General features: G+C 55.9%; 1 protein-coding gene and 1 pseudogene across 4 annotated transcripts; one reads left to right on the top strand and one right to left on the bottom strand.

Moving 5' to 3' along the window:
* Positions 1-3,992: 3,992 nt before the first annotated feature.
* Positions 3,993-23,387, bottom strand: LIPE (lipase E, hormone sensitive type). 3 transcript variants are annotated; one of them, XM_079759951.1, is made up of 10 exons: positions 22,477-23,387; positions 12,469-13,004; positions 10,333-10,423; positions 10,071-10,216; positions 9,735-9,920; positions 9,241-9,535; positions 8,245-8,472; positions 7,851-8,027; positions 5,454-5,881; positions 3,993-4,989 (listed from the first exon to the last, which is right to left on the bottom strand). In XM_079759951.1, the coding sequence occupies exons 1-10, from the start codon at positions 23,369-23,371 to the stop codon at positions 4,765-4,767; spliced, it is 3,207 nt and encodes a 1,068-aa protein (XP_079616077.1). In that variant the 5' UTR covers positions 23,372-23,387; the 3' UTR covers positions 3,993-4,764. The 3 variants fall into 3 exon arrangements, with proteins under 3 accessions (XP_079616077.1, XP_079616076.1, XP_079616075.1); XM_079759950.1 differs by lacking the exon at positions 22,477-23,387 and adding an exon at positions 20,833-21,301 and having other exon boundaries at positions 4,000-4,989; XM_079759949.1 differs by lacking the exon at positions 22,477-23,387 and adding an exon at positions 20,331-20,822 and having other exon boundaries at positions 4,001-4,989.
* On the top strand, positions 13,925-15,500 carry LOC307092419 (cytochrome c oxidase subunit 7A2, mitochondrial-like; annotated as a pseudogene). Its single transcript has 2 exons — positions 13,925-13,987; positions 14,282-15,500. The product of its transcript is annotated as a cytochrome c oxidase subunit 7A2, mitochondrial-like (transcript).
* Positions 23,388-24,334: the final 947 nt, after the last annotated feature.

The following is a 24,334-nucleotide window of genomic DNA, read 5'->3' as shown; positions in this document are numbered from 1 at the left end:
GTCTCCTCCCACTCTGTGGGTTCCTTTCGCAGACAGCACCCTGCCCCTGCCTTCCCTTTTAGGGACGAGGAAAGGGCATACTGAGGTCAGAGCTTCTAAGCCGCTTCATCATCTCTAGTCAAGCCCCACCTCACTTGCCTGGGGACAAGGCCTGGCTCCAGTCCCATAAGGAGCCACATAAAATACTGAACTTCGACCCTGTCATCCGTGGGCAGGCCAGTGACTCTTGGGACCAAGGAGTCCCCATCCCTAGACCCCAACCTTTCAGGTTCCCAGTTCCCTCCTCCCTCCAAATCCAGGAGTTCAGGCTCTCAGCCTTCTCCTCCCTCAGACCCAGAAGTCTAGGCCCCTAGTTACTCCTCCTCAACCCCCTCCTCCCTCGGGCCCCCAGCCTCCTCAGGACCAAGGAGCCAGGGCTCTCACGTCTCCATCCTTCCTTAGGAGCCAGGGCCATGCCAGGTTCGTGCAGCCAGAAACCCCACTGGCTTCTCTCTCCTGCAGTCAAACATGCTCTCAGCGACCTCCCTCCCGGGTGCTGTTTTGCCAGAGGCGGGTCTGACGCGGAGTCCAGCTGTGATAAGCTACTCATGACATCATTCACTATTATCCAGCCCATAGACACCCCGTCTCCTAATAGCCTGGGCCACCCCGAGCGCGTTCCTTAGTAGGCGGGGCCCCTCGCGTCCTGCCAGTCTGCCAATCGCCTGGGCAGGAGGGGAGGGGTGGGAATCCGCGGAAACTGGAGCCGGTGGAGGGAGCAGGCTCCGTGGGTCCGGCGGGTAAGCCCTGCCCGCAGGCCCGGTGTTGGGATTCTGGGCATAGCTCCGGTGGGAAACGGGCTTGGTGAGGCTTGGAGAGGAGTTTAGGTGGGCCACCGCCCATTGCTTTGTTAGAGAAACTGAAAAGGGAGGCACAGCCTCAGAGAGTCCTCCGTCCATCCATTTCTCCCACCCTGAATCCGATTCTTCTTGTCTGCACCTGTCTGCCCTGCCCACCGGTCCGTTCAGTCCTTCCGACCTTCATTGATTCTCCCACGGATGTCCTCATGTAACCCCCACACCCACCCACTCACACTTTCACCCACCCATCACTTAATCAGTGTGCCTGCCAGTCTTCATGCTGGGCCGTGGTGGCGGCCAAGGTGAGTGAGGCCTGGGCCAGGTGGCAGGACAGACCCGCACACTGATGTGCAGGAGCGTGCAGAGGAAAAGGGGTCTTTTGGGGTTTGGTGAGCCAGGAAAGGGTTTCCAGAGGGGCCACCGCAGCTGGATCTCCGAGGAGCAGGCGGTGCCAGGCGAGGGTGCAGGACAGCGGGGGCGGGGGGGGGCATTTCAGCGTGAGCAGAGACAGGGAGGCAGGCAAGAGTATCACTGCCTGGCCCAGCCGGTGGCTCACTGGTTCAGCGTGGACCTATGAGCCAGGAGGTCATGGTTGGATTCTGGGTCAGGGTACATGCCCGGGTTGCAGGCTCAAACCCCAGGAGGGGGTGTGCAGGAGGCGGTTGATCAATGATTCTCATCATTGATGTCTCTCTCTCCCTCTCCCTTCCTCTCTGAAATTAATAATATACTATATATAGCATTACTGTCTGTAGGTGCCCAGGCAGAAGGCCAGTCAGACTGAAGAGGATAAAGAGGTGGACAGAGGCCATGCTGAGGAGCTTGGACTTTGGGGGGCCAGGGGCAGGTGTTAGGATGCCATGGAAGGGTTTAGAGCATGGGAGGACTGAGTCAGAGCTAGAGCCAGACCTGGAGGAATAAGACTGGAAGCCAGTAGCCCAGAAGGTGGATTGTGGAGGGACTGAGGTGGGAGAGGATGGAGCCTGGATTAGGCCAGAGGCTGAAGGGAAAAGGCAGGAGGCAGGAAGAATAGGATATGAGGCCTGATGGGCTATGGGGTGGAGGGGATGTCCAGGACAAGAGCAGTCCTCTGGCCTGGTGGACTGGGGGACGATGAAGCCATCCCTGAGATAGGGACAGGCAAGAAGAGCAGGTTGGTGGTGATGACTGGGCAGAGATGAACAAGGGGTCCTATGAGCTGGACAAGAAGATCTGGGCTCAGGCCAGTGGGTCTGGACCTTCAGGGAGAGTTCTGGGCTATGGCTCCCTCCCCCATCGCAGGACCTGAATCAGAAATCACTTGGATGCATGAAGGTCTCTGTGATGTGAGGGTCCTCCTCTCCCCATCTCTTCAGGAAACTTTCTTGTGTTTCTGCATCTTCCCTCTCTCCCTCACTCCCTTCCCTGGCAGCATTAAAACATATTCCATCACCTCTACACACACACACACACACACACACACACACACACACACACACACACCATGTATCAGTCTCCCTTGAATTAGCTTTCATCCCTTTTATAGCTAAAGTCTTGCACCCACCAGCTCAATATCTTACCTTCTACTCCATCCTCAACCCTCCACACCTGGCTGCCCACCTCCCACGGCCCTGCAGCAGCTCTGCACAAGGTCATCGAGGACCCACCACTCATTGCTGAGGCCTGAAGGTAACGTCTGGGTTCTCATCCGACATAGTCCACTCCCCCCACCTAACATTCCCTTTGCTCTATATCCTCTTCTTTCCGGCTCAGCTCCTTCCCTCCCCGGCTACTTAGAGCCCTCCAGGGTCTCCCTTCACTGCCTGCCCTTCACTGAGGGCCGTGGTCTTCAGGGCTCTGTCTGTCTGTCTGTCCCAGCTCTCTGCTCACCCCACCTGCCCCTTCTTCCTAGAAAGGTTCCAGTCCCTCAGCTTCAGGCAGAAGCGAGCAGCCAGCCTGCTCTCCTGCTGCCTCCTGGATGTACCTCTGGATAGTCTCATTAGACTTTAAAAAAAGACATTTCCCACTTTTATTCCTTATCTTCTCTCTTTTTAAAAAAACCCCCATTATTTATTTATTTATTTTTATTGATTTCAGAGAGGGAGAGGAAGAGATAGAAACATCAATGATGAGAGAGAATCATTGATTGGCTGCCTCTTGCATGCTCCCACCCCCACTGGGCATGGAGCCCAAAACCTGGGCATGTGCCCTGACTGGGATTTGAACCATGACCTCCTGGTTCATGGGTTGATGCTCAATCACTGAGCCACACTGGCTTGGCTCATTAAGACCTTTTTTATCTTTCTGTGTGCAAAATAGCCCTCCACACCCTCCCCACCCACCCCCTTCACACACACACACACGTACATACACTTGAGCCTCTTCCCAGTAGAGACAGCCTAACTGTCCACCTACTGCTCTGGCCAGACCCGAGTTTCACCATAATCCCCTTATTCTCCTGTCACCTCTCTTCCACACTTACGTCCTATTCATCCAACCCACGTTAAGGCTCTGGTATCTGTGCCACCGCTACTCCCACTCCCCCCTCCATGCCCTCTGCCCTGCTCAGGTCTTGTCTTCCCTGGCTCCATCCTCCTTTGCCCCCAGGGCTCCATTCTGGCCCTTTTCAGTGCCACAAGCTGATCTGGTCCTCCCCTACTCCAAGCCCTCACTGCCCTCTGGCTATTTGTTCTTGCTGACCATGGCATGTCCCTCAGGCCACGCCCCAGTTCGCACCAGACCTTCTGTCGGGCAGAGGCCTTGATCACTGTCCACTGGCTCTGACAACCTTGCATGTGTCATCTGCTTACAAACTTTACTGCCCTGGCTGGTTTGGCTCAGTGGATAGAGCACTGGCCTGTGGACTGAAGGGTCCCAGGTTCGATTCTGGTCAAGAGCACATGCCTGGGTTGTGGGCTCGGTCCCCAGTAGGGGGCGTGCAGGAGGCATCTGATCAATGATTCTCATCATTGATATTTCTATCTATCCCTCCCCCTTCCTCTCTGAAATCAATAAAAATGTATTAAAAACAAACAAACAAACGTGTGTTCATCCTTTAAGGCCAGGGATCACCTCCTCTGTGAAGCCCTCCCGGACTACTACAGGTGGAGTCCCTGATGGGGGCTGTGGCAGCCTGTGTCTGCATCCATCCTCCATCCTCCCTGAGTCCCTTGCGTGTAGGTTGTGGATTGAAACCGCCCCTGCTCCAAACCCAGGGCCGACAAGAGGGTGAGGTCCCAGAGTCTTGGCTGAGGGACTGAGTGGCTGTCACAGCTGGGCAGAGCTGGGGCCTCCAGAATTTTTGTTTCTGGTGTCTTGTTAGCTTTGTTCCGCTTCTCTCTGGGGTGTGGGTTTCCTTCTGGTGGGTGCTGGGCGCTGGGTTGAGAAAGGGAAGTAGCTAAACCCAGAGTCCTCTGGCGCTCTACCTGGATTAAGTCGGTGGGGAGGTGGAGATCTCTGCACCCAGGAATCCAGGCCCACAGGCCCCTCCTCCTTCAGAATCCAGAAGTTGGTCCCTCAGCCTTCACCTCTCCAGTCCTAGCTTTCTCATTCCCAGCAGCGGAGTCCGATGCTGCCCCCCGATGGACAACCCCGCCCCCATTTGCAAGAGGCCAAACTAAATAAGTACTTTTATTTACAAACAAAAACAAACCCACCCGCCGGTAGGGCCAGGCCCGCCCCAGCACCGGCGGCAGCAGCAGGGGAAGGCAGTGGTGGAGTACAGGTCCCGCTGTGACTGGTGTGCGTGCGCCCCTTCCTCCAGTCCAGGGTTTCACTCCCGGCCCTCCTTCGCCGTCCGACTTAAGGCACAGCCCGCCCCCTCCCGGGCCCTCCCGGAGCACAGACAGTATTCACTAAGGCTGCCGAGGCAGGTGGGAACAAGAGGCCTTTAGTGCCGCCTCCCCCGCCCCGCCCCCCTGTACCGCGCGGCCGGCTGGTCCGAGGCTCAGACCGGCGCTGCCGGCGCGGAGGTGCCGGGTGGAGTGAGGACCAGGCGGATCCGCTCCACGCACAGCGCGGCTGCCTGCCGCGTCTCCCGGCACAGCGCCGCCAGGCTCAGGAAGCCGTGCGGCAGGTCCTCCACCACGCGCAGCGTCACAGGCTTGCCCAGGCTGCGCAGCCGCCGCGCGAACATGACCGAGTCGTCTAGCATGGGGTCCAGCGCACATGCCTGCAGGACAGAGGGGGTGAGGCACAGGGACGCGTGCATGAACCAAGGGTGTGTGTGTGTGTGTGTGTGTGTGTGTGTGAGAAACACGGGGACAAGGGGGCAGACAGAGGAAGGAGACATGCGAGGCCAGAGGAGGGAGAGGTGGAGGGATGGTGGGGAGTTGCAGAATGAGTTTAACTGGGCTCCCGGGCCTCTGCCGGCTTCTCCTTCCCCCAGGACCCACTGTTCCCTTCCCTGACTCTCCAAGCCCTGTGGCTGCCCCACGGCCCCATGGTGCCTAGCAAGATGGCAAAAGAAAACTGCAGCCCCGACTCCCTTCCATTCTTCCATTGCCAGGCGTTCCTTCCTGGGGGCATGCTGTCCCTTGGGGCCCGGCTACTGACCTTTCCCCCCTCCCCGGAGCTCTCTTCCACAGGTGCACCTGCATCCCACCCACCCTCCTCACTGCTCCATCTGGCACTCACCACGATGTGTACAGGCGGGAGGGTCTGCAGCATGCTCTCAGGTGCCAGCAGAGGTGACATGAAGGGGTTCTTGGCGATGGGCGACGAGTAGATGGGCATCTGAGTGGGGCCTTGGCTGGAGCGCCTCGGGCGGAAGCCCTTAGGGAAAGTGGCACGAATTCCCCGGCCTTTGTCCAAGGCCTCGGGGCTCAGCTCATCTTGGGCCTCAACCTCTTCTGGTGTATCCTCAGGCCGGAGTAAGAAGTTGACGTCTGAGGGCTTGGAGGGACCAAGTGTCTCCGCCGACAGGGACAGCTCAGGGGTGCCTGATGTCTCGGAGCTGCTCTTGAGACTCAGGTCATGCAATGTCAGGTTCTTGAGGGAGTCCGTGCCCTTTGGGTCCTCAGGCTGGTCTAGCGCTGCTTCAGACACACTGCGCCGCATAGACTCTGCGAGAGGAGCAGGGTCAGGGGCCGGCTGGGGCTGCAGACTGGCCTAGCTGTGTTGGCTGGGGGTGTGGGTGGCTAGCAGGGAAGGTCATAGGGAAGGCAGAGAACTCTGGAGGCGGAGTTGCATCCTAGGGCTGTGGAGACCTGGAGTGTTCCCCCAGACACCCTCCTTGGGGGTGGGAACTCAGGTGCCCAGGCTGCAACTTCCAGGGGGAGGCGGAAAGAGTTGTGTGGTCCTGGAGGTGGAGCCTTGTTCTAGTGGAGGTGTGTGTGTGTGTGTGTGTGTGTGTGGTGACTGGGAAGGTTAAGAGCAAGTCACTTTACCTCTGGGAGTTTCAGTTTCCTCATTTGTACAAAGGGGATAAAAATAATCTTTACCTCAGAGGAGGTGCTGAGGATTCAGTGGGATAAGATATTGGATTAAGTCCTGCTGTTTTATGACCAGGCCTGGCACCCTGTTCCCGCAGCCTCCTGGCCCAGCATGAGGCCCAGTCATCTTTTGATGGCTGTTTGACAGAGTATGAATGGATCAAAGTGGAATAAGGCCTGCAATGGCTTTAAAGGAGGCTAAAGAGGGAGCTAAAGAGGCTTGGGGGCATATTAGATTCCCAGGGATCCCACACCTGTAGCCACACAGATCTACTCCCAAAATGTCCATTATGCTCTTCAGTTTTATCCCTTGCCTGTGAGTGACCAGGAACAAGTACCCAAATGATACTACAGATGTGCCCCTGGCCCATCTGTGTGCCTACCTTGGCCTCAGGTCCCTTAATTTTATCAGACCCATCATGCTATTTATCACTAGGGCCAAGGCCTATATTTTTCAGTCTTTATAAGTCCATGGAGGCAAAATGCAAGATATAAAAATAACTGCATAAGTGCTCTGTGACCCAAGGGTCACTGGAACAGAACTATTGACTAGAGTCATAGGGTCCAGCTAGTCAGGGGTGCCGGCATCCTCTAAGAGCACCTACTGTGTCCCACCAGGTATTTTGCTGGGTGCTTGGAATGAATAGGTGCATGCAGTCCTTATGAGGCAGGCACTTTTATTGTACTCATTTCACAAGGAGCAAAGCAAGGTTCACATCACCCAGCAAGTACCTGGTATGTAGGGAGTTAGACTGGTGGTGTGTCTGCAGGGGGCTCTGGGGGTTTACCTGTTACCTTTATCCTATAAGAAAAACTCCAGTGCTCAATGGTCCACGTGCCTAAAATTCAAATCCCTTTTGGTTTTGTGTGTGTTTATTTGCATCCATTTGACTATCCTAAAAACCAAAACTTAATTTAAAATAAAACAACTAACTGGAATACTTTTCTGAGTATTCATATACTTTTGAATATGCATTCCTATTATCCAGAAAATACTGTTGATTTGTGAGAGCTAGAAAATAAGTTGAGTTGGTTATGTTTTAAAATCCTTAAAATGTGAAAGGTGAGAAAACATGGATTCCTGGGTGGAAGTGACTCTGGGCTGCCTGAGTGTCCTGCCACCCACCCACGGCTGGGAACCTCCTCCTCTTCCCGAGGGCCATCCAGTTTGCTGCTCTCCCGCCCTAGCCTCCCAGGTTAGCTTCTGCAGCAGGGATATTACCTCCACGTGCTGCTGTTAAAAGTCTGGAAAGAATCTAAGAGGGCTGCCCTCCACCCGACGGCCCTCCTGGGACAGGCCTTCTGTGCATTTACTGAGGTCCCTTTCTGGGAAAGGCTGTTTGGAAAGTTAAGTCATATAGTTCCTGGGACTGAGATGACCTGGGGGCCAGAAGTCTTTGAATTTCCGGGCTGTGGACTGTTGTGGAAAACCAAGGCTTCCTGGTAGGGACCAGGACAGATACGGGGCAGAACCAGGAAGGTGACCTCTGCTTCCTTGAGGGCCTCAGGGCACAGCCTCTTTCCACCCTCAGATCTTGTGGTGTGCCAGGCTGTCCCTCCTGGGCATGCTGGACGGGTGTGTGGGGAGGGCTTCATTTACCTGCTATGGGCACCGAGTCTCGGGGGGACTTGCGCCCACTGAGCTCCAGGAAGGAGTTGAGCCACGAGGACGCTCCCAGGCGGAGGTCCCGGAAGAGCAGGGCTGTGTCCCGCTGAACCAGCCCCATCATGCCCAGTGCCTTCCGGTCTGAGGTGGAGTCTTCCTCTGTCTCCCCACCTGCGGAGTGTATGTGGGGCTGGGTTGGTCTCTTCTCTTTCTGGACCCAGTCTCAACCCCAGAGCTTCAGGAATCTATGCCCCGGGAACACAGGAATAGCTGATGGCTTCAGTAGGAGCCTTCGATTCCTGTCCTCAGCCCCAGGAGACAGGGCTCTAGCCCCTGCCCTGTAGGCCCTGGGCATCCTGTCCCCCCAGGTCCCAGCGCCGGGCCTTACCAGCATAGGCACTGACACACTTGGAAAGCACGCTGAGGGGCAGCAGGGGGTCCATGAGGCTCAGAAGGCGGGAGGGAGAGGCGGTGGGCTGCAGCATTGTGGCTGGATAGGCTGCCATGATGCCGTCTGGCACCCGCACCCCGTAGGCTGCTGCCCGAAGGGAGACGGTGAAGCAGAGGTTCCCGCCTGCACTGTCCCCTGCGAGGCATATCCGCTCGCCCGTTGAGCCTGGTTTGGAGAGGGGCTTGGTCAAGTCTGGCAGGGAGGAAGACCGCTCTGGTCCAGGAGCATTGGGCTCTCAGAGCGTGTGTGTGTGTGTGTGTGTGTGTGTGTGTGTGTGTGTGTGTGTGCGCGCGCGCGCAACCCTAAGGTCAGAGACTGGTAAACAGAGGCAGGGATTTGGACCTATTTGGAGGATAGTGACCAGAGAATCAGGCCGACTCAGGACATGGAGAGGCCTGGACAGATCAGGAGGCTGAGGGGAAGCTTGGGAGGCTGGAAGCAAGGTGGGGGTGGGAGTGGGGGAGAGGGAGGGAGGGGCACCGAGGCCAGGAAATGGAAGCCAGGGTTCAGGCTGACAGGGGGCCATGGGCTCTGTGGCATGGGCACAGTCCCATCCTGCTCTGTGCCTCCCAAAATGTCACAAGTGGAATGTCAGAGGAGCTGGAACAATGGGCTGGAGACGTGGGAAACAGGAAAGAAAAGGTCGGAGGAGATTACCACGGGGGAGCTGGGGGGATGGAGTGTCAGGGCTGGAGTGGGGAGGAGGAAGTGGTTGATGGGAAGTTGGGTGAGCAGTGGGGAATGGGGAGAGCGCTGAGGCAGAGATGGAGGAGTGGGCAGTGGGGGGCGGCCAGGTGGCAGAGATGGAAGGGGAGGCAGGGGATGAAGACTGAGGCTTGAGAAACAAGATGGCTCACTCCCCTGCAATGTGGGCTGGGGGCTGGAGCAGGCTGGGGCAGGAACAGAGTGGGTGGCAGTGAGGGCTGGGCTCACCGAGCAGGGCGCAGTTCTTGATGGCCCAGCAGTAGGCGTAGAAGCACTCCTCCAGCGCGCGGGGGAAGGGGGCCTCTGGGGCCAGGGAGTAGTCGATGGAGAGGATGGGGACGCCCAGCTCCTGGGCCCAGGTCTTGAGGTAGGGCTCGTGGGACTTGGAAGTCTGGGCCACAAAGCCACCACCGTGGATATGCACAACCAGGTACTGAGAGCGGGGTGCCTGCTGTGGGCGTGGCCAAAGCTCCAGGGTCCGAGGACCCTCAGACTTCACCAGGCTGCTGAGCTCCTCACTGTCCTGGGGGTGAGGGAGGAGGAGGGTGAAGCTGGGGCAGCCTGCCTAGGCCTCCCCCCACCAAGGGGATGTACTCAGAGAGACAGGAGGGCAGCAGGTGTGAGCAGTGAGAGCTGAGACAGCACGGAGGGAAAAAAGAAGGGCATCTGGGTGAGGGTGCCCCTTGCTCTGTACCTGTTCCTGGCTGAGGCAGGGGCCCTACCTGTCCTTCACGAAGGTCATAGGAGATGAGCCTGACGAGGACTGGTGCAGGGCCCATGTGGGCCGAGGGGGGTGGGATGGTGACTGTAAGTTTGGGGTCAGAAGTCAGTGGCATTTCAAAGGCCTCCGGTGGCAGGCTGAGCAGGCGGCTTACCCTCACGGTGGCCGATGCCATGTTTGCTAGAGACTGGTGGGAGGAAACAGAAAGGGCACTGGGGATGGGCAGCTGGAGCCCCCAGTTATTCCCTATGTGCCATCCCTGGGCCTGGAGCCCTGCAGAGACCGGAGGTGTCCCCTTCTTGTAACAGGTTAGGGCCCTATCAGGCCCCGTGCTCACCGATAGCACCTCGATCTCAGTGATATTCCAAAAGGCTTTCCAGAAGTGCACGTCCAGGTTCTGAGTGATTCGCTCAAACTCAGCCCCACGCAGCTCTGGGTCGATAGCAAAGCGGCCACTGGTGAAGAGGGAGCTGGCGGTCACACCTGGGGGTCGGGAGGGTGTCAAGAGGCCCAGGCAGGTCAGGCTGTAGGGGCAGGGAGAGGGAGGGGGGAGGGAGGGCAGGGGTGGTACAGGCAGGGCCCGCCTGGCCAGGACTCACTGAGGCCGGTTTCGTTGCGTTTGTAGTGCTCCCCAAAGGACACCAGCCCGATGGAGAGGGTCTGCAGGAATGGCCTGATGGCGGGCGTGAACTGTGGAGAGATGCTGCTGTGTCACCCACTGCCCAGGAGAGGGACTAGGGACAGGCAGGAGTGAGGGGCAGACATAGTCATTCAACAAACATTTACTGAGCTCCTACTGTGTGCCAGGCACTGCTCTAGGCACATGCCATATAATACCCAGTAATGACTAATGCTTTGAAAGGCAATAGGTGGAGGGGACATAGAATGATGACCAGGGGTTAGGCTACTTAGATGGTCTCCAGGAGGGACTTGAGGAGGGACCCAAATGAAGTGAGGGAAGGCTGTTCCTTGCAGAGAGCATGGCAAGTGCGAAGGCTTTGAGGCGGGCCTTGCTCAGCGTGGATAGGGAAACCTGGGGCCATTGTGGCTGGAGCAGGGTGACTGGGGGTGGGGAGGTCAGGGTGAGGTCAGAGAAGCAAAGTGGGATCACATAGGGCCTGAGAAATTTAGATTTACTCCAGTTGTGGGTGGAGCCACTGGAGAATTGTGAGCTGGGAGTAAGATGATGTAGGGATTTCCTGAAAGTCAGCGAGGACAGAGATGAGGTGTGGACAGCAATGGGGATCAGTTACAGGTCAACAGGAAGACAGATGGGAGATGGTCAAAGCTAGGGCCAGAGATCTTGAGGCAGAAAGACAGCCAAAGGGGAGACAGTCCCTGAGGGAGAAGCCAGGCAGCTTAGGGAAGACAGAGGATGGGGAGACAAGATCAGAGGGGAAAAAGCCACAGGAGGTGGGCACAGGACCAGCCGGGTTCTTCTGTTCGTTCAGCAAATACTGAGCACTAGGCACTGAGCTGGAGCAGGGGCTGAGCAAGACCCAGATAAGGGAGACCTCTGCTCTCTTGGGGCTGACATTTTACAGGGGGAGGCTTCCTGCAACAGTTGGGCCCTCAGAGTAGCTGCCAGGCTTGGCCCTCCCCCTGGCTGGGGGCCCAGTAGGCCAGAGAGCACAGGGGTGCCTGGCCACTGTGCCTGGTTGCTGGCTCAAGTGGCCCTAGGATCTCTCTCCCGTGACTTGAAGGTCACGGCCAGGACACAGGGAGGAGCTGGCTGGCCCAGCTGGGCTGATCAATATTTGTGGGTTCAGCTTAGGTGAGGGGGAGTTCCCAGGAGCACTCAGGCTGGGTCACTGAAGACGGGCTGCCCCACAGGGAAAGGGGGAATGGTGGGTGGGATAGAGGCTGAGAAACTGCTAACCTCAGCTATCACCTAAGTGGGGGGAGGCTATGAGAGGGTCTGAAAGGGGCTATAGATACTCCTGGTGAGGTTCCCTGATGTGGCTGGGGGACTAGGGGATCTGGCACTGACCCCAGGGAGGGGCAATTGGGTCTCTGCTCTGAGCCTGATGCCCCAAGGGTCCCCCGATTCTCTGAGTCCACAAACTACTTTTGCTATGAATTGCAAGGCCTCCTTGCTGCCTCCCTCTTAGTGCTGAGATGAGCTGTGTCTCCCTGAGCGTGGTTTGGGGTAAGCAGAGGGTAGAAGGCCTGAGGCGGGCAGAAGTCAAGGTCCTAGTTCAGGGAGGAGAGGGGTTGAGACCAGGTTTTCCTGTCACAAACTGAGATCTGCTCCTTGGCCCTACCCTAAGCCTGAAAATCCCGATTCTACGGCGCCTTAGGGGAGTCCAAAAGCCTAGGCAGACCTGGGTACAGTTGAACCTCTGTAAAACGGGGCTCACACCCCTCCTCCTCCCTTCCAGGCGTCCAGTGATGCACTTACAAATGGGCCTTTGAGAACAATACTGACTATCCTCTTGGGGGTCTCAAATGATCTCAGGGGCCAGAGAGGTAACACAGAAGAGTGAATGGATCTTCTGAGTATAGGGAACCTGGTGCAAAAGCTTTGCAAATGAAAGATTTCTTGCTACATGGTGGATGCAGCCGGGGGCCACATGTTTGAGTTCCTGGTGTAGCTCTGTCTAGGCCCCAGACAGCTTCCCTTTCTGTTTCCACAGTTTTCTGAACCCATGACCCTTGTGATTATTCTACACTATTGGGCCGGGTTAGGGCCACCAGGTGCCTTCACTGTGGGTCCAGGGTAGGGCAGGGCTCACCTGAAAGCCCAGGCAGCGGCCGTAGAAACAGCCCTTGTGCAGGGTGACATACTCGCGCAGGAAGTCTGTGGTGAGTCCTTCGTCGCCCTCGAAGAAGAGCCCCCCTGGCCGGTTGGTGGCCAGCAGGCGCTGGGCGTAGTAGGTCAGAGCTCGGAGCTGGGTGAGGGCGGCCAGGTAGGCCTCGAGTTCAGCCAGGTTGTGGCTGGTGCGGAAGAAGATGCTGCGGCGGTTGGAGGCCACGTAGCGTGATTTGTGCAGCAGGTGCGCCATGCAGCAGCGGGCGGTGTGCACCAGGCTGCGGTACCCATTGGCCGGCGTCTCTGCGTCCAGGTCAAAGAGGTGCGCCACACTCAGCAGGCGGCTCAGGGCTGGCTCCAGCCCCAGCGCCTGCTCCCGAACACCTGCAAAGACACTTGACAGCCGCCGTGCCGTTTCCCCAGGGCCCTGGCTGGAGAAGAAGGCCATGTTGTCCTCTGCCAGAGTCACCAGCGACTGTGTCATCGTGCGTAAGTCCATGTTGTGTATGAGCTGCAAGGCTGGGGGCAGTGGAGAGGCTCATTAAGAGGGTTGGATCACACCTTGCTCAGCTGGGGCCCTGGGCCCCAGGAGTCCAGGCTCTATCCCCTTCCTCCCTCAGATACACATCAGAACCCAGCCTCTTCCTTTAGGCCCAACAGTGGAGCCTAGGTACCCAGATCTTTTCCTCCTCAGGAGCCAGGAGTTCAAACCCTCAGCCTGTCCTTCCCCAGGTGTCCCTGCTCTTGCCTATTGGTTCCCTCGCTCCAGTATCTCCTACATCCTAGAGCCTTCCTACCCCCCCTTTTTTTTCTTTCAGGGACCTAAGAGTTCAGGCCTCTGTCTCCATTTACTGTCCTTGGCCCAGAACTCCTTCTAGTTCTGTCTGGACTCCAGCTGGTCCAGGATTTTAGGCCCTTCTCCTACCTCCTCAGGCCCAAGGCATCGCCCACAGGCTCTTCCCCTCCACCAGTATTTGGGAGAGTTTATCTCTTAGCCCACCCATTCCCATTCACCTGATGGTGTCCCAGGACCCTGGTCCCAAGCCCAGTTCTCTTCCCGAACCAAGGAGTTCATCGTTCTAGCCTTACTTAAAACTGATGAGTCACTCTTGCCCTTTCCTGGCCCCTCAAGTCTGGCTGTGGAACCCCCTCCAAACTCCAGCTCCCTTCCTGTTCCTCTGTGCAGTCCCAAACTCCATCTCACTCCTCTCCCAGCTGGACGCTCTGGCCTTGGAGTGCACTCCGCTTACATTGCACGGGCCGGCTCTGCTCTTCTGCCTGGAATGAGAGTACTCACACTCATCGCTCCCACTGACCTTCAGTTCACTCTGTGCCAGATCCTGTGTTAAGAGCATTGTGTGTGTTTTTGTTCATTTGCCCTTGTTAACTGAGACACAGACAGCCTCAGTTTACGTTTCAGCTATTAGTGGTAGCATCCCATGATACAGGAGAGGAAACTGAGGCTCAGAGGTGTTAAGGAGCTGAAGGTTGCATTAAAAACGGTAGAGCCCCAGCTGGTTTGGCTCAATGGATAGAGCGTCTGCCTTTGGACTGAAGGGTCCCGGGTTCGATTCCGGTCAAGGGCACATGTCCGGGTTGTGGGCTTAATCCCCAGTAGGGGGCGTGCAGGAGGCAGCCAATCAATGATTCTCTCTCATCATTGATGTTCCTTTCTCTTTCTCTCTGAAATCAATAAAAATATATTTTTAAAAAATGGTAGATCCCTGGCTGGTTTTGCTTAGTGGTTTGAGTGTTGGCTTGTGGACTGAGGGTCCAGGGTTCGATTCTCAGTCCAGGGCAACCAGAGGATCATAAGAACTGCTTCACGCAGGCAGTTTGAATATAAAGTTCCAGAGAAACAAAAGCTATTTCAGGAGGACAATGGAATTCCAGTGCATCTAAAGGGTGGGGTAGCTGATGCCCTCCTGTATAGAGCTCCCATGATTCTTCAGTTGGTGGAACTACTTATACCGTATATCAGCTGGCTAAGGCTTCACTTCCCAAGAAGCAGGGTTGACGTTAGTTATCCTCCCAGTAATCAGTTGGTTTAATTTCATTCAGTAAGCTGATAAATAACTGATTTTTTCTTTAGGGATCATTATTTATTGACTGCAACCAATAAAGCAGTCTTTACCATGAAAAAAAAAAAAAAAAAAAAAAGGTAAAGCACCCTGGCCGGGTAGCTCAGTTGGTTAGAGCATCATCCCGATATGCCAAGACTGCAGGTTCCATTCCCCAGTCAGGGCATATACAAGAAGCAACCAATGAATGCATAAATAAGTGGAGCAACAAATCGAATTTCTATCTCTCCCTTCCTTTCTCTCTAAAAAACAAACAAAACCCAAACAACCAAACAAAAAACAGACATACATAAAAGCGGTGAGCGGAATTCAAACCCAGATCCAGAGCCATGTCTCCCTCCCGGTGCTCTGGAGGCTGGGCCTCTAGCTCTGGCCCTCAGAAACTGGACTAGGCCTGACTCCTCACACTTGAGGGTCCCCCCGATTGGGGATGCCCTCGGTTCCAAAGACTCTTCCCTCCTGCAGCCCACCCAGCACCTTGCCTGGCTCCTGGGTTGATGGCCCCCTGCTCCTCCCAGAAGGTGTCTCCTCTCCCTTCCAGGCCCTCGGGTTTGCCAGTGGCCATTCCAGTCTCCCAGGGCCATTCCTGTTGCTCAGCTGGCTGTGCACTCACCCCTCTAGGCCTCTTCAGAGCTGCTCCGAGACTAGGACTGCTGGACTGTGGGACTGTGGCTTGTGCCAGTAGCAGCCTGGGGCGATAAACCCGGGGAGGGGCCCAGCCTGCCCAGGGTGTGGCCACCGATCCACCTCCCAACCCACAGGGGACAGTGAGAACCACGTGCTGTAAACAGAGCATGGAGCCCAACTCCCTGCCCCCCTGTCAGCTCCCAGCTCCAGTTCAATTCTGCTTTAGAATCTCCAGGAGTACCCAGCCCCCCTCCTCCCTCAGACCCAGGAGTCCAGGCCCCTAGCTCTCTCCTCCCTCAGACCAGGAATCCAGGCCCCCAGTCCCCTTTGGACCCAGTTGTCTTAGCCCTCGTGCTGAACAAACTGTCCCCTCTCACCCAGCCAGGCTGCCCTCCCTCTCTCCAGGGTGGATCCAGGGAGCAAAGGCCCCATGATCTCAGCTCCTGCCACTCCCATCCCCCCAGGCTGGCCCTGGCAGAGCCAGCCCAGCTGCTGGGGAAAGAGTGGGTAGCCAGCCCTGCCTGACCCTCCTGGGAGGACAAAAGCAGAGTATAGGTATTTCCAAGCCCAGCTGGGGGCCTGAGCCACAGGTCCTATTGTGTGGTGTTCTCACGCTGGCATCCTGTACCTGCCACTCAGCCTTCGCAGCACATGCTGCTGTGACTCTTCTGTCTACCTCACATGTGGGGAAAGCAAGGCTGAGACACAAGCTTCTTGCCTGGCCAGCTCTTTCTTGCCCTTCAGTCCTCAGCTTGTCATCTCCTTGAAGAAGCATTCCCTAACTGCTCATCTCTAAAGGAGCTATGCCACCCAGCACTACTTTCTGCCAACATACTTAAATTGTTCTTCCTCGAACTTCAAACATTTGTAATTACACATTTGTTTGTTTACACGTGTATTATTTGTCTCTCCCCAGGGGCAGAATCAGGATTTAGAGCGGTGAAGCTTATAAGAACTATGAAGCTTATATGTGTGGAAGTGGGGCTGTTGAGGAAAAGGAATATAAAATCACAAATACAAAATTGGGTACAGGATCTTGGAAGGGAATAGTGCAAATGAGAGGCCCTGAAGTCTCAGTGTCATTTGCTTGGCTGGAGGTGAATCCTGTCTCTCCCCCTTAAATACCCATCCCCATGACGGCAGGCCCATCACGGTGCCCAGCAAATAGCTGAAGAAGGAAGAAAGCCCAGTGGAAGGGAGAAGGGGATGGATGGGAGCTTGGGAGATGACCACCCCTCCCCAGGGCAGACAAAAGATGGACAGACAGAGGCCTCTGGAGGCAACTCTAAGCTTGGTGGCTGTGACAACGGGACACTGGCCCAAACTCTCACCAGGTGTCCTGGATGAGCCTGGTTTCCTCATCTGGAAATTGCACTTGGCCATCCTGCCTGCCGCCTGCGCAGCCTGATCTACAGCTGTCTGTTTGGTGGTTCTCACATGGCCTCACCAAGGTACGTACTGGGTCATTTTCCTCTGTGGTACCAAATGCTAGCACACTAATCAATGGACTATATTTTTGCTTTTTGTCTCCCTCATCAGTTTATAGGCTCCCTGATGGCAAGGACTTTGTTTTATTGCTGTACCCAAACCCCTTGCACAGTGCCTGGAGCGTGGCCAGCGTGTGGTATTTATTGCCTAACAGACTGTGGTTTCCCACTTTATAAACCCACTGTTATTTACTTCCCTTCATGCGCTAGGGTTCTTTATTGAAGATGAGGACAGAGGAGACCTGCACAGAACAGGGACTTGCACAAAGCACTGGGGAATAGGCTGGATCCCAGGCCTTCATGATTCTAGGGCTCTGCCCTTCGCCCTGGTCTAGGCAGCTCCCCGGGGGCTAGGCTGGGTGGAGCTGGCAGGAAGGGATGTTGAGATTGCCAGAAACTCGCCAAGAATCCCAGGCAGAGGGCACTGGGGCAGGGGCAGGCCCACCAGGGCCATGGGCGAGGACTGGGACAGAGGTAGGGCTGAAGGGTCCTGTTGTCTGGGCACCAGCCCTTTGCCCTAGAGAGCCACGGGGCAGCTGAATCAGGCCTGGATTTTGGCCCCTGGGGACTGAGCAGGGCAATGGGGGAAAGAAGTGCGGGGAGGATGGAGGAAGGGCGAGGTCTGGGGCCTGGGAAGAATAAGGGTTTCTGCATGGGGGATGCCTGGGTACAGGTGAAGAAGGGGGGCCAGTGAGTGTAGCCAGTTCCCCAAGTGTTCCCACCAGAGCAAACAGTACTCTAAGGACTGACTGTAGTGAGCCAGGCACTGATCTCTCTGTGTGCTTTTTGTGAAGTAACTCATTTTATCCTCCCCAGGATGCATGAGGAAGGACTACTATCACCCCTTCTGGCAGATGAGAAACCAGACCTGGAGAGGTGGCATGCTGCCCAAGGTCACAGAACCAGCAAGGATGGTGGATCTGAGTGTTGTTCCTTCTCTCTGTCATGTCTCAGCTGTGTGCTTTCTGGGTGGTCAGGTGTGAGTGTGTCTGAGGTTCACATGCATGTATGTACATACATAGGTTAGGGTCATGGCCATTATTTGTCCTGGCCTGTGGTTGTGTTGACATTTTTTCTCAATCTGTGCGTTTTTCTGTTTCTTGGCATATCTGAAGGCATGTTTTTATGCATGTGTCACGGTCTGCGTGTGTTTTTCTCAGCCTGCGTATGTATGAGTATGGATATATATAGATATTTGTGCATATCCTAGTATGTGTGTGTGTGTGTGGCTTAAGCATCACTCCCCATTTGCTCAAGCCAGAACCCAGGGAATCATCCTGACCATTTCCTATCCCCAGCTAATCCATCATGAAGTCCAGTCGTCCACTCTGCCCCCTTAGAAACCTCTGGAACCTGATCCTTCTCCCACCCCCACTGCTCCCATATCTGGATAACTGTAACTCATTACAGTCTCTGATTTTGCCCCTTTCAGTCTTTGCTCCACATAGCAGCCAGAGGCTCTTTCTAAAACACGATCCCAACTCTCAACAGCCCAACCCTTCCTCTCAGGAAAAAGTTCCACATCCTGGACACGGTCTCCTAAAGTAGAGACCATCTGGGCCCCATGCCTGCCCAGCCTTTCTTCCTCCCCTCCCTCGATGAGCTCCCTCTGTGCTGTAATGTGCTGCTTTCTTGGGCCTCAGGGTTTCTGCCCATTCTGTCCCCTCAGTCCCCCTGCCCCCCTTGCCCAAGCAGTCATCCTTGGGTCCAATGTCACCTTTTTGGGAAGCCTCCCTCTTACATTATCTCAGGAATTTCCCTCTTGTATACATCATAGTTTATAATTACATCTGGCTTGTGAGATTATTTGATTAATGTCTGCATCTACAGCTCCAATGTGTCTGCCCTTACCACCAAGAGCCCAGGCCTGGCCTACATAAGTGTTCAGTGAATGTCTGATGAATGAATTTGTGAGAATTAAGGTTGGGACACACAGCAATTTTGAGCTCACACCCTCCCTGCCCTCAGGAGGCTGGGGCAGCTATCTCTCTGCCCTCACTGGCCAGGGAAGAAAACCCAGGTGACCTTGCTCCCTCAGAGTCTCAGCGTCATCATTTGGGAAATAAGGTGCTCATAATGACACTATTGTCATCAGGTTACTGGCAAGATCAAACTGATGACTAGGACTGCACCAGCCAGCCTGGATGCCCTTGGGGCAGGGGTGGGGAATGATTCACCCCACTGAGACCTGGCACCAGGGCAGGACCTCAGGAAATGAGAGGCAAATCTCAGGGCTTGGGGGAATGAACCTTTGTGAGTGGGCGGGCCCATGGATTTGTGAGGACTGGCTCAGCCCTGCGCAGGAAGTCCTGCCCAAGAGGATTCTGACTCCCCATGACAATCCCAAGTGCAACACGATGATCATTGTCCCAGTGTTCCAGTTCACACATTCCTTTACTTATTAATTCAATAAGTATTTAAGTGTCTATGTGCCTGGCATAGCAGGCTCTGGAAATGCAGGGTAAACAAGGCAGACACAACCCCGCACTTAGGGAGCTTGCTGTCTAATGGGGGGCAACTGCATTCATTCAAACCTCACAACAGCCCTACAAGTCAGGCACTCTTATCATATCCAAAAAGTTGAGGCAGGGAAGGAAGGAGCCCGTTGCCCAGTGTACCACAGGATGTAGCCTGAAGAACCAGTGCCCATGTACTTAACCATGGTCTGTACTGCCTGCCTCTGGGCACTCTGTCCTGCTTGTGATGCTGTTTTGCTATGTGACAGTCAATGCCCTCGGGCAACAGCCTGAGCCTGTCTGAGCCTGCATGTGCATCTGGAGCCAATTCCAGTTCTATCCTTGACAGGGATGTACCATGGAGAGTTTTGGGTCTCTGGGGGCCCAGGGGCTAAGCCAGTTTCTTGTCTGCACAGGAACTCTCCACAGGTCCTCATTTGGATCGACAAATATTCAGAACTGAGCAAGGAATTATGGCCAGCCCCTGCCCGTCTTCGCTGGACTGTCTTTCAGTTAATAATGTGGCACCCTAGGAACCCAGGTGACAGACCTCCCTTCTCCTGAGGGAGAGTGGGCAGTCAGGAACCAACCCAGGAACCCCCCCCCCCCCCCCACCTAGTCCTAGAAGGAGTGGGGGGTCAGGAAGTTAGGCCCCAGGGAAGGGGGGCTGAAGCAAGCAGGTGAACTGACAGGAAATGGATGGAATGAATGAGGGCTGGGAGTACATGTCTGGCATTTCCCTCTCTGGGGCACCTTTCAAACTACTACCTTTCTCTGACTCACTCCTAAACTTCCTCTTTGGGCAACAGCTTATAAACGTCTTCCTTACTATCTATCCTCTCAAGCGTGCCGGAGACCTGAAAATCGGGCGCTCCTACCATTTCCCCGGTGGGAAACACTGAGGGCAGGAGTTGCCTACGGTCACACAGCTAGTGCGGAGCCAGAGCGGGAACTCTGGCCCCGAAGACTCGCATTCAGGACTCTCCTCCCAAGGCAGTGGCGGAGCGTCCGGTAGTCTCTATGCTGCGGGTCTACTCCGCTCACAGCATCTCCGCACTCCCCCGCAGAGCGGCAATGGGCCAGTCCATGGACTCCCCTACTTCTCGAGGCGGTGGGTCAGTCCACTCAGTCCCCAGTTCCCCGCAGGATGTCCAAGGTTCCTTCCGGGCTGTGGCCGGGCCCCCGCGTGCTCACCTTTGGCCTTGATTTTTCGCCATCGCCGGCGGCTTCGCCTCTTGGATCTCTCTTTGTCATTCTTCGAGGCCGGCGCCCCGGGGGCCCCGGCGGGCCCCGCTTCCCCCGCTGGCTCCGCTACCCACGCTGGCTCCATCAATTCTCCTCAGTTCCCCACGGGGACCAATTCCAAGCCCCACGCCCCACCCCGAGGGCCAATCCTGCTGCCCCAACACCGCCGGGCCCCCATCACCACCCAATCCTGGGCTTGCTCCGCTCTGGGTCCCGCCCCCTGGGCTATCCGGGCCTCACCCCACCGCCGGGCCCCGCCCCCAGCTGCCGGGACCTAAGGCCTGGCCCCGCCCCCTCATACGCATCAAGGACCCGCGACCGACAAAAATGCAGCCCTGGAGGCGGCGCAGCGCGTCCTTCTTCGGTCAGGACTAAGTCTCACGGCTGTCTCCCTAGCGCAGACGCCTCGGTCTTAGCACACGTCGGTTCTCGGCCTTGCCTTCCCACTCACCTTCCCATGTAGGGATCCCTTAGGACGCCTCCCGGCCCGCCCGCTCGCGGGGAGAGCGAGGCGCCGCGGAGCCTAACCTTGAGGCCAGGGGGCGGGCCAGGCCCTCGGGCAATTCAAAGTCGGGGCGGGACGCCGGCGCTGGAGGCGGGCTCTGCCTGCGAGCCATTGGAGGGGGAAGCCCCTCCTTCTCCCCGCCCCCCTGCCTCCTAGTTCTCTTATTGCTCCGTCTCTCAAGGTTCCTTTCTCTACCTTCTCTTCTCCCCCAAGAATGAGAGCGAGAGGCAAGGAGAACACTAGGCGCCTGCGCAGTAGCCCCAAGACGCTGGCCAGGGGCAGGGAGGGGCGGCAATAGGAGAGGCGCGCGCCTGGGAAAAGGCGGGAAACAGTGGCGGCTCGAGGCTCGCGCATGCGCGCACATTCCAACGGCGCTTGGGCGCTTCAGGAGGGGCGGCCTGGTCGCTCCCGGCGGTGTGGGGGCCTAGAGACACAACCCTTCACCCTCAGCACCGGAAAGACGCCGGGAACCCTCTCTCCCTCTCTTTCCATCCCACCCCTCCTTCCCACCCTCCCAAGGCCTGACACCAATTACCCTCTCATCCCTGAGAGGGACGGGCCAGCCCCTGGTGGGGGCGGGGGGAGGGCCTCTGGGCTGGGCCACCGGTGCCCGTGCGGCCCTCAGCTTCCGGAGTGGGGCTGCAAGTTTTCCCGCTTCCGGCTACTTCAACAAGCAACCCCTCATTCCAGGGAGAAAACTTGATGCCTGCTTCTGCCTGGCAGGGCTTTGGAGCCTAGAGAATGGGGATGGGAGCTAGATCCCCCTCTCACTGCTTCAGAGGAGGGGAGGGAGGGCAGGCAGCCATCACTATCCCCTCCCACTACCCCCAACTCTGCCTTCCTCTGGCCCCGACCTTGTCTGGGACTTGGCAGACCCCCCAGCTCCTCTCCTAGGCTCGCCCTTCCCGAACACAACCCATAAGGCCTTCAGGCCTGGCTGGACTGGGACTTGTCTGGGGGGCCAGCCTGGGGAGGAGAGCACGTGTCCTGCTGCGGAGGGAAGACCCGGACAGCTCAAGGATGGCTAAGGCACAGACGGGGCCTAGTCCGGATGGAAACTCCCCGAGGGTAAGGCGCCCCCTCCAGCCCGTGTCCCTGGTGCACACTCTGGTGTCTGCCCCCGAATTGGGCTTCGTTGTTGTTCTGGCCCTGAGCTCAGGACCTTTTCACGCTTTGATTTGCCTCAAATCCTTCGAAGGAAGGCAGCCTCATTGGCTTTGAATCCTGGCCTGGCCACTTCCTACTGCCCCCCGTCGTGTCAGATTCTTTCCATCTCAAGGCCTCGGCTTCCTCATCTATCAAATGGGGCTGCTGGTCTTTGTCTCACGGAACCTTTGAGGGAATCACCTGAGCTGACCTGAGATAGGCAGCTCTCAGTAGTTCTTCTATTTAAAATTTTTTTTTTAAAGTTATAGGGTAAAGGAAGGGCGCGTGGAGTTTGGGAGTGAGGAAGCTAAAGGTGACATGCCGGGGGAGGGGACGAGGGAAGGGAAAGGCACTGGCTTGCTCCCGGCATGGAGGGTCTCAGTACTTCTTGACTGAATGAATAACCGTCCCTGGGGGACTCCCGTTCCTCCAAGCGCAACTCACCCGAGTCCCAGGAGTGTCTGTGGTTCTGGTTGCTGGTTTGCGTCCCTTGGGCTGATGTCCCACCGCTTCCTGACATCTCTTCACGACCAGGCTTCTCCTTGAGGTCCAGCTTCATCCCCTGGGTCACTGGTCCATCCTTCACAGCTGGCGAATCGGTCTCAAACGGATACCCGGAATCTGATTCTGAGTCAAAATCTGTGATCCACTCAAGAAAGGTCTTCCACTCTGAGGCCGGCCTCTGTATGGATAGTTCGTGAAGTTTTGATAGAAATCCCCACTCGATCAGAGATCCATGCTGGGATTTGTCTGGAGCTGTTTGCTGGCCTGTATGGTCTGACTGTCCTGCTTTCTCTTGGGACATAGATTCAGTTTGGGAAGGAGGTGTTGATCCAGCTTCTTGTTGAGCTAGAGGTGGCTCTGGTGGGCCAGGTGCTGGCTGAGCCACAGGCTCCTCTTCCACTTCTGGCTCCTGTTGGGTTTTAGATTCTTTTTCTGTCCCAGGTCCTTGCTGTGAGGCAGCTCCCTCTGGAGTGAAGGGCACCCTTTGGGTGGGAGGTGATTGCTGTGGTGCAGGTTCCTGTGGGGCAAGGATTTCCTGCTGTGAAGCAGATTTTTGTTGGGCTCTAGTTTCTTGCTGGGATTCAGCTTCATGTTGGGCCAGGGACTCCTGCTGAGTGAGGGGTCTTTGCTGGGAAGCAGGCTCCTGTTGGGTATCGGGTCCCTGCTGTGTCTTAGATGCTGGCTGTGCTGTGGGTGTCTTTTCTGGGTCAGGCTCTGGCTGGGTGATAGGTATCTGGTGTGGTTCAGGTTCCCAGTCAGGTCTAGATACTGACTTAGAACCTGGATCCACTGTTGTTAATTCCCTCATGGGAGATGTGGCTCTCCCAGGCTTCATCCTTCTGGCCCCCACCAGGCCTCCTTTGTCACAGATGCCTCATTGATTCCTCATGATGACACCTCTCTTTGGGTTCCACTCCTTTATCCTGGCATTCCTGGTCTTTTTTAGGCAGTTGGCAAGTGGGCTGACCACTGCTGGCCCCAACTCCTGTGGATTAGATACAGGAGGAGGCTGGTTGCCCACCACTCTTCTACCAGAGGGGAGGGGTTTGCCCTCTTGTGTCATAAATAGGGCCCCACCCTACTCATCACTCAGTTAAAATGTTTTTGTTTTTGTTTTCTCATAAGGCAGCATCCAACTTAGTCCTGTGGGATGACAGAAGTCAGATTCTGGATGAGTGTTCCTTTTTTTCTCCCCTCCCCTTCTGATGTTTGAGGAAAGGATCAGAGGGGGAAGCTGTCTCTATACTGTAGTAATAATCTTTTCTGCTTTATTTATACTTTCAAATGGTTGCCAGTTTAATTTCCTTATATTATCATTCTAATTTCATTCCCATGTTAAAAAAAATGAATGTTGTCCTCTCATTTGTACAGCTTGAAGCCCTTTTCAGTGGTATATGAGATCTTCCACACTATCTCTCTAGCTCTGAATCTATGGTTCTGCATATATGTCTTCTGTACTAGTTTGGAAACTCACAGAGTACAATGACCCTTGATGATGATGATGATAACCACAAACCCTAAAGGTGTTCTATATACTAGGAAATTACCTAGTATATAGTTTTTTTTAGATCTATATTATCTTTAACTAGAGGCCTGGTGCAAAAAATTCGTACATGGGGGTGGGTGGAGGGGTCCCTCAGCCTGGCCTGCACCCTCTCGCAATCTGGGACTGCTGGCTCCTAATTGCTCACCTGCCTGGCTGCCTGATCGCCCCTAACCGCCTCTGTCTCAGCCCCTGCCATAGTGGCTTTATCTGGAAGGACATCTGGAATGACATCCGGAAGGTCGTTCGGCTATC

This window comes from Cnephaeus nilssonii (genome assembly GCF_951640355.1).
Source record: "Cnephaeus nilssonii genome assembly, chromosome: 20".
In the NCBI taxonomy this organism is placed as follows: Eukaryota; Metazoa; Chordata; class Mammalia; order Chiroptera; family Vespertilionidae; genus Cnephaeus; species Cnephaeus nilssonii.
Note: the sequence above shows the minus strand (reverse complement) of the source record. Positions and strands in the feature narration are given on the sequence as shown.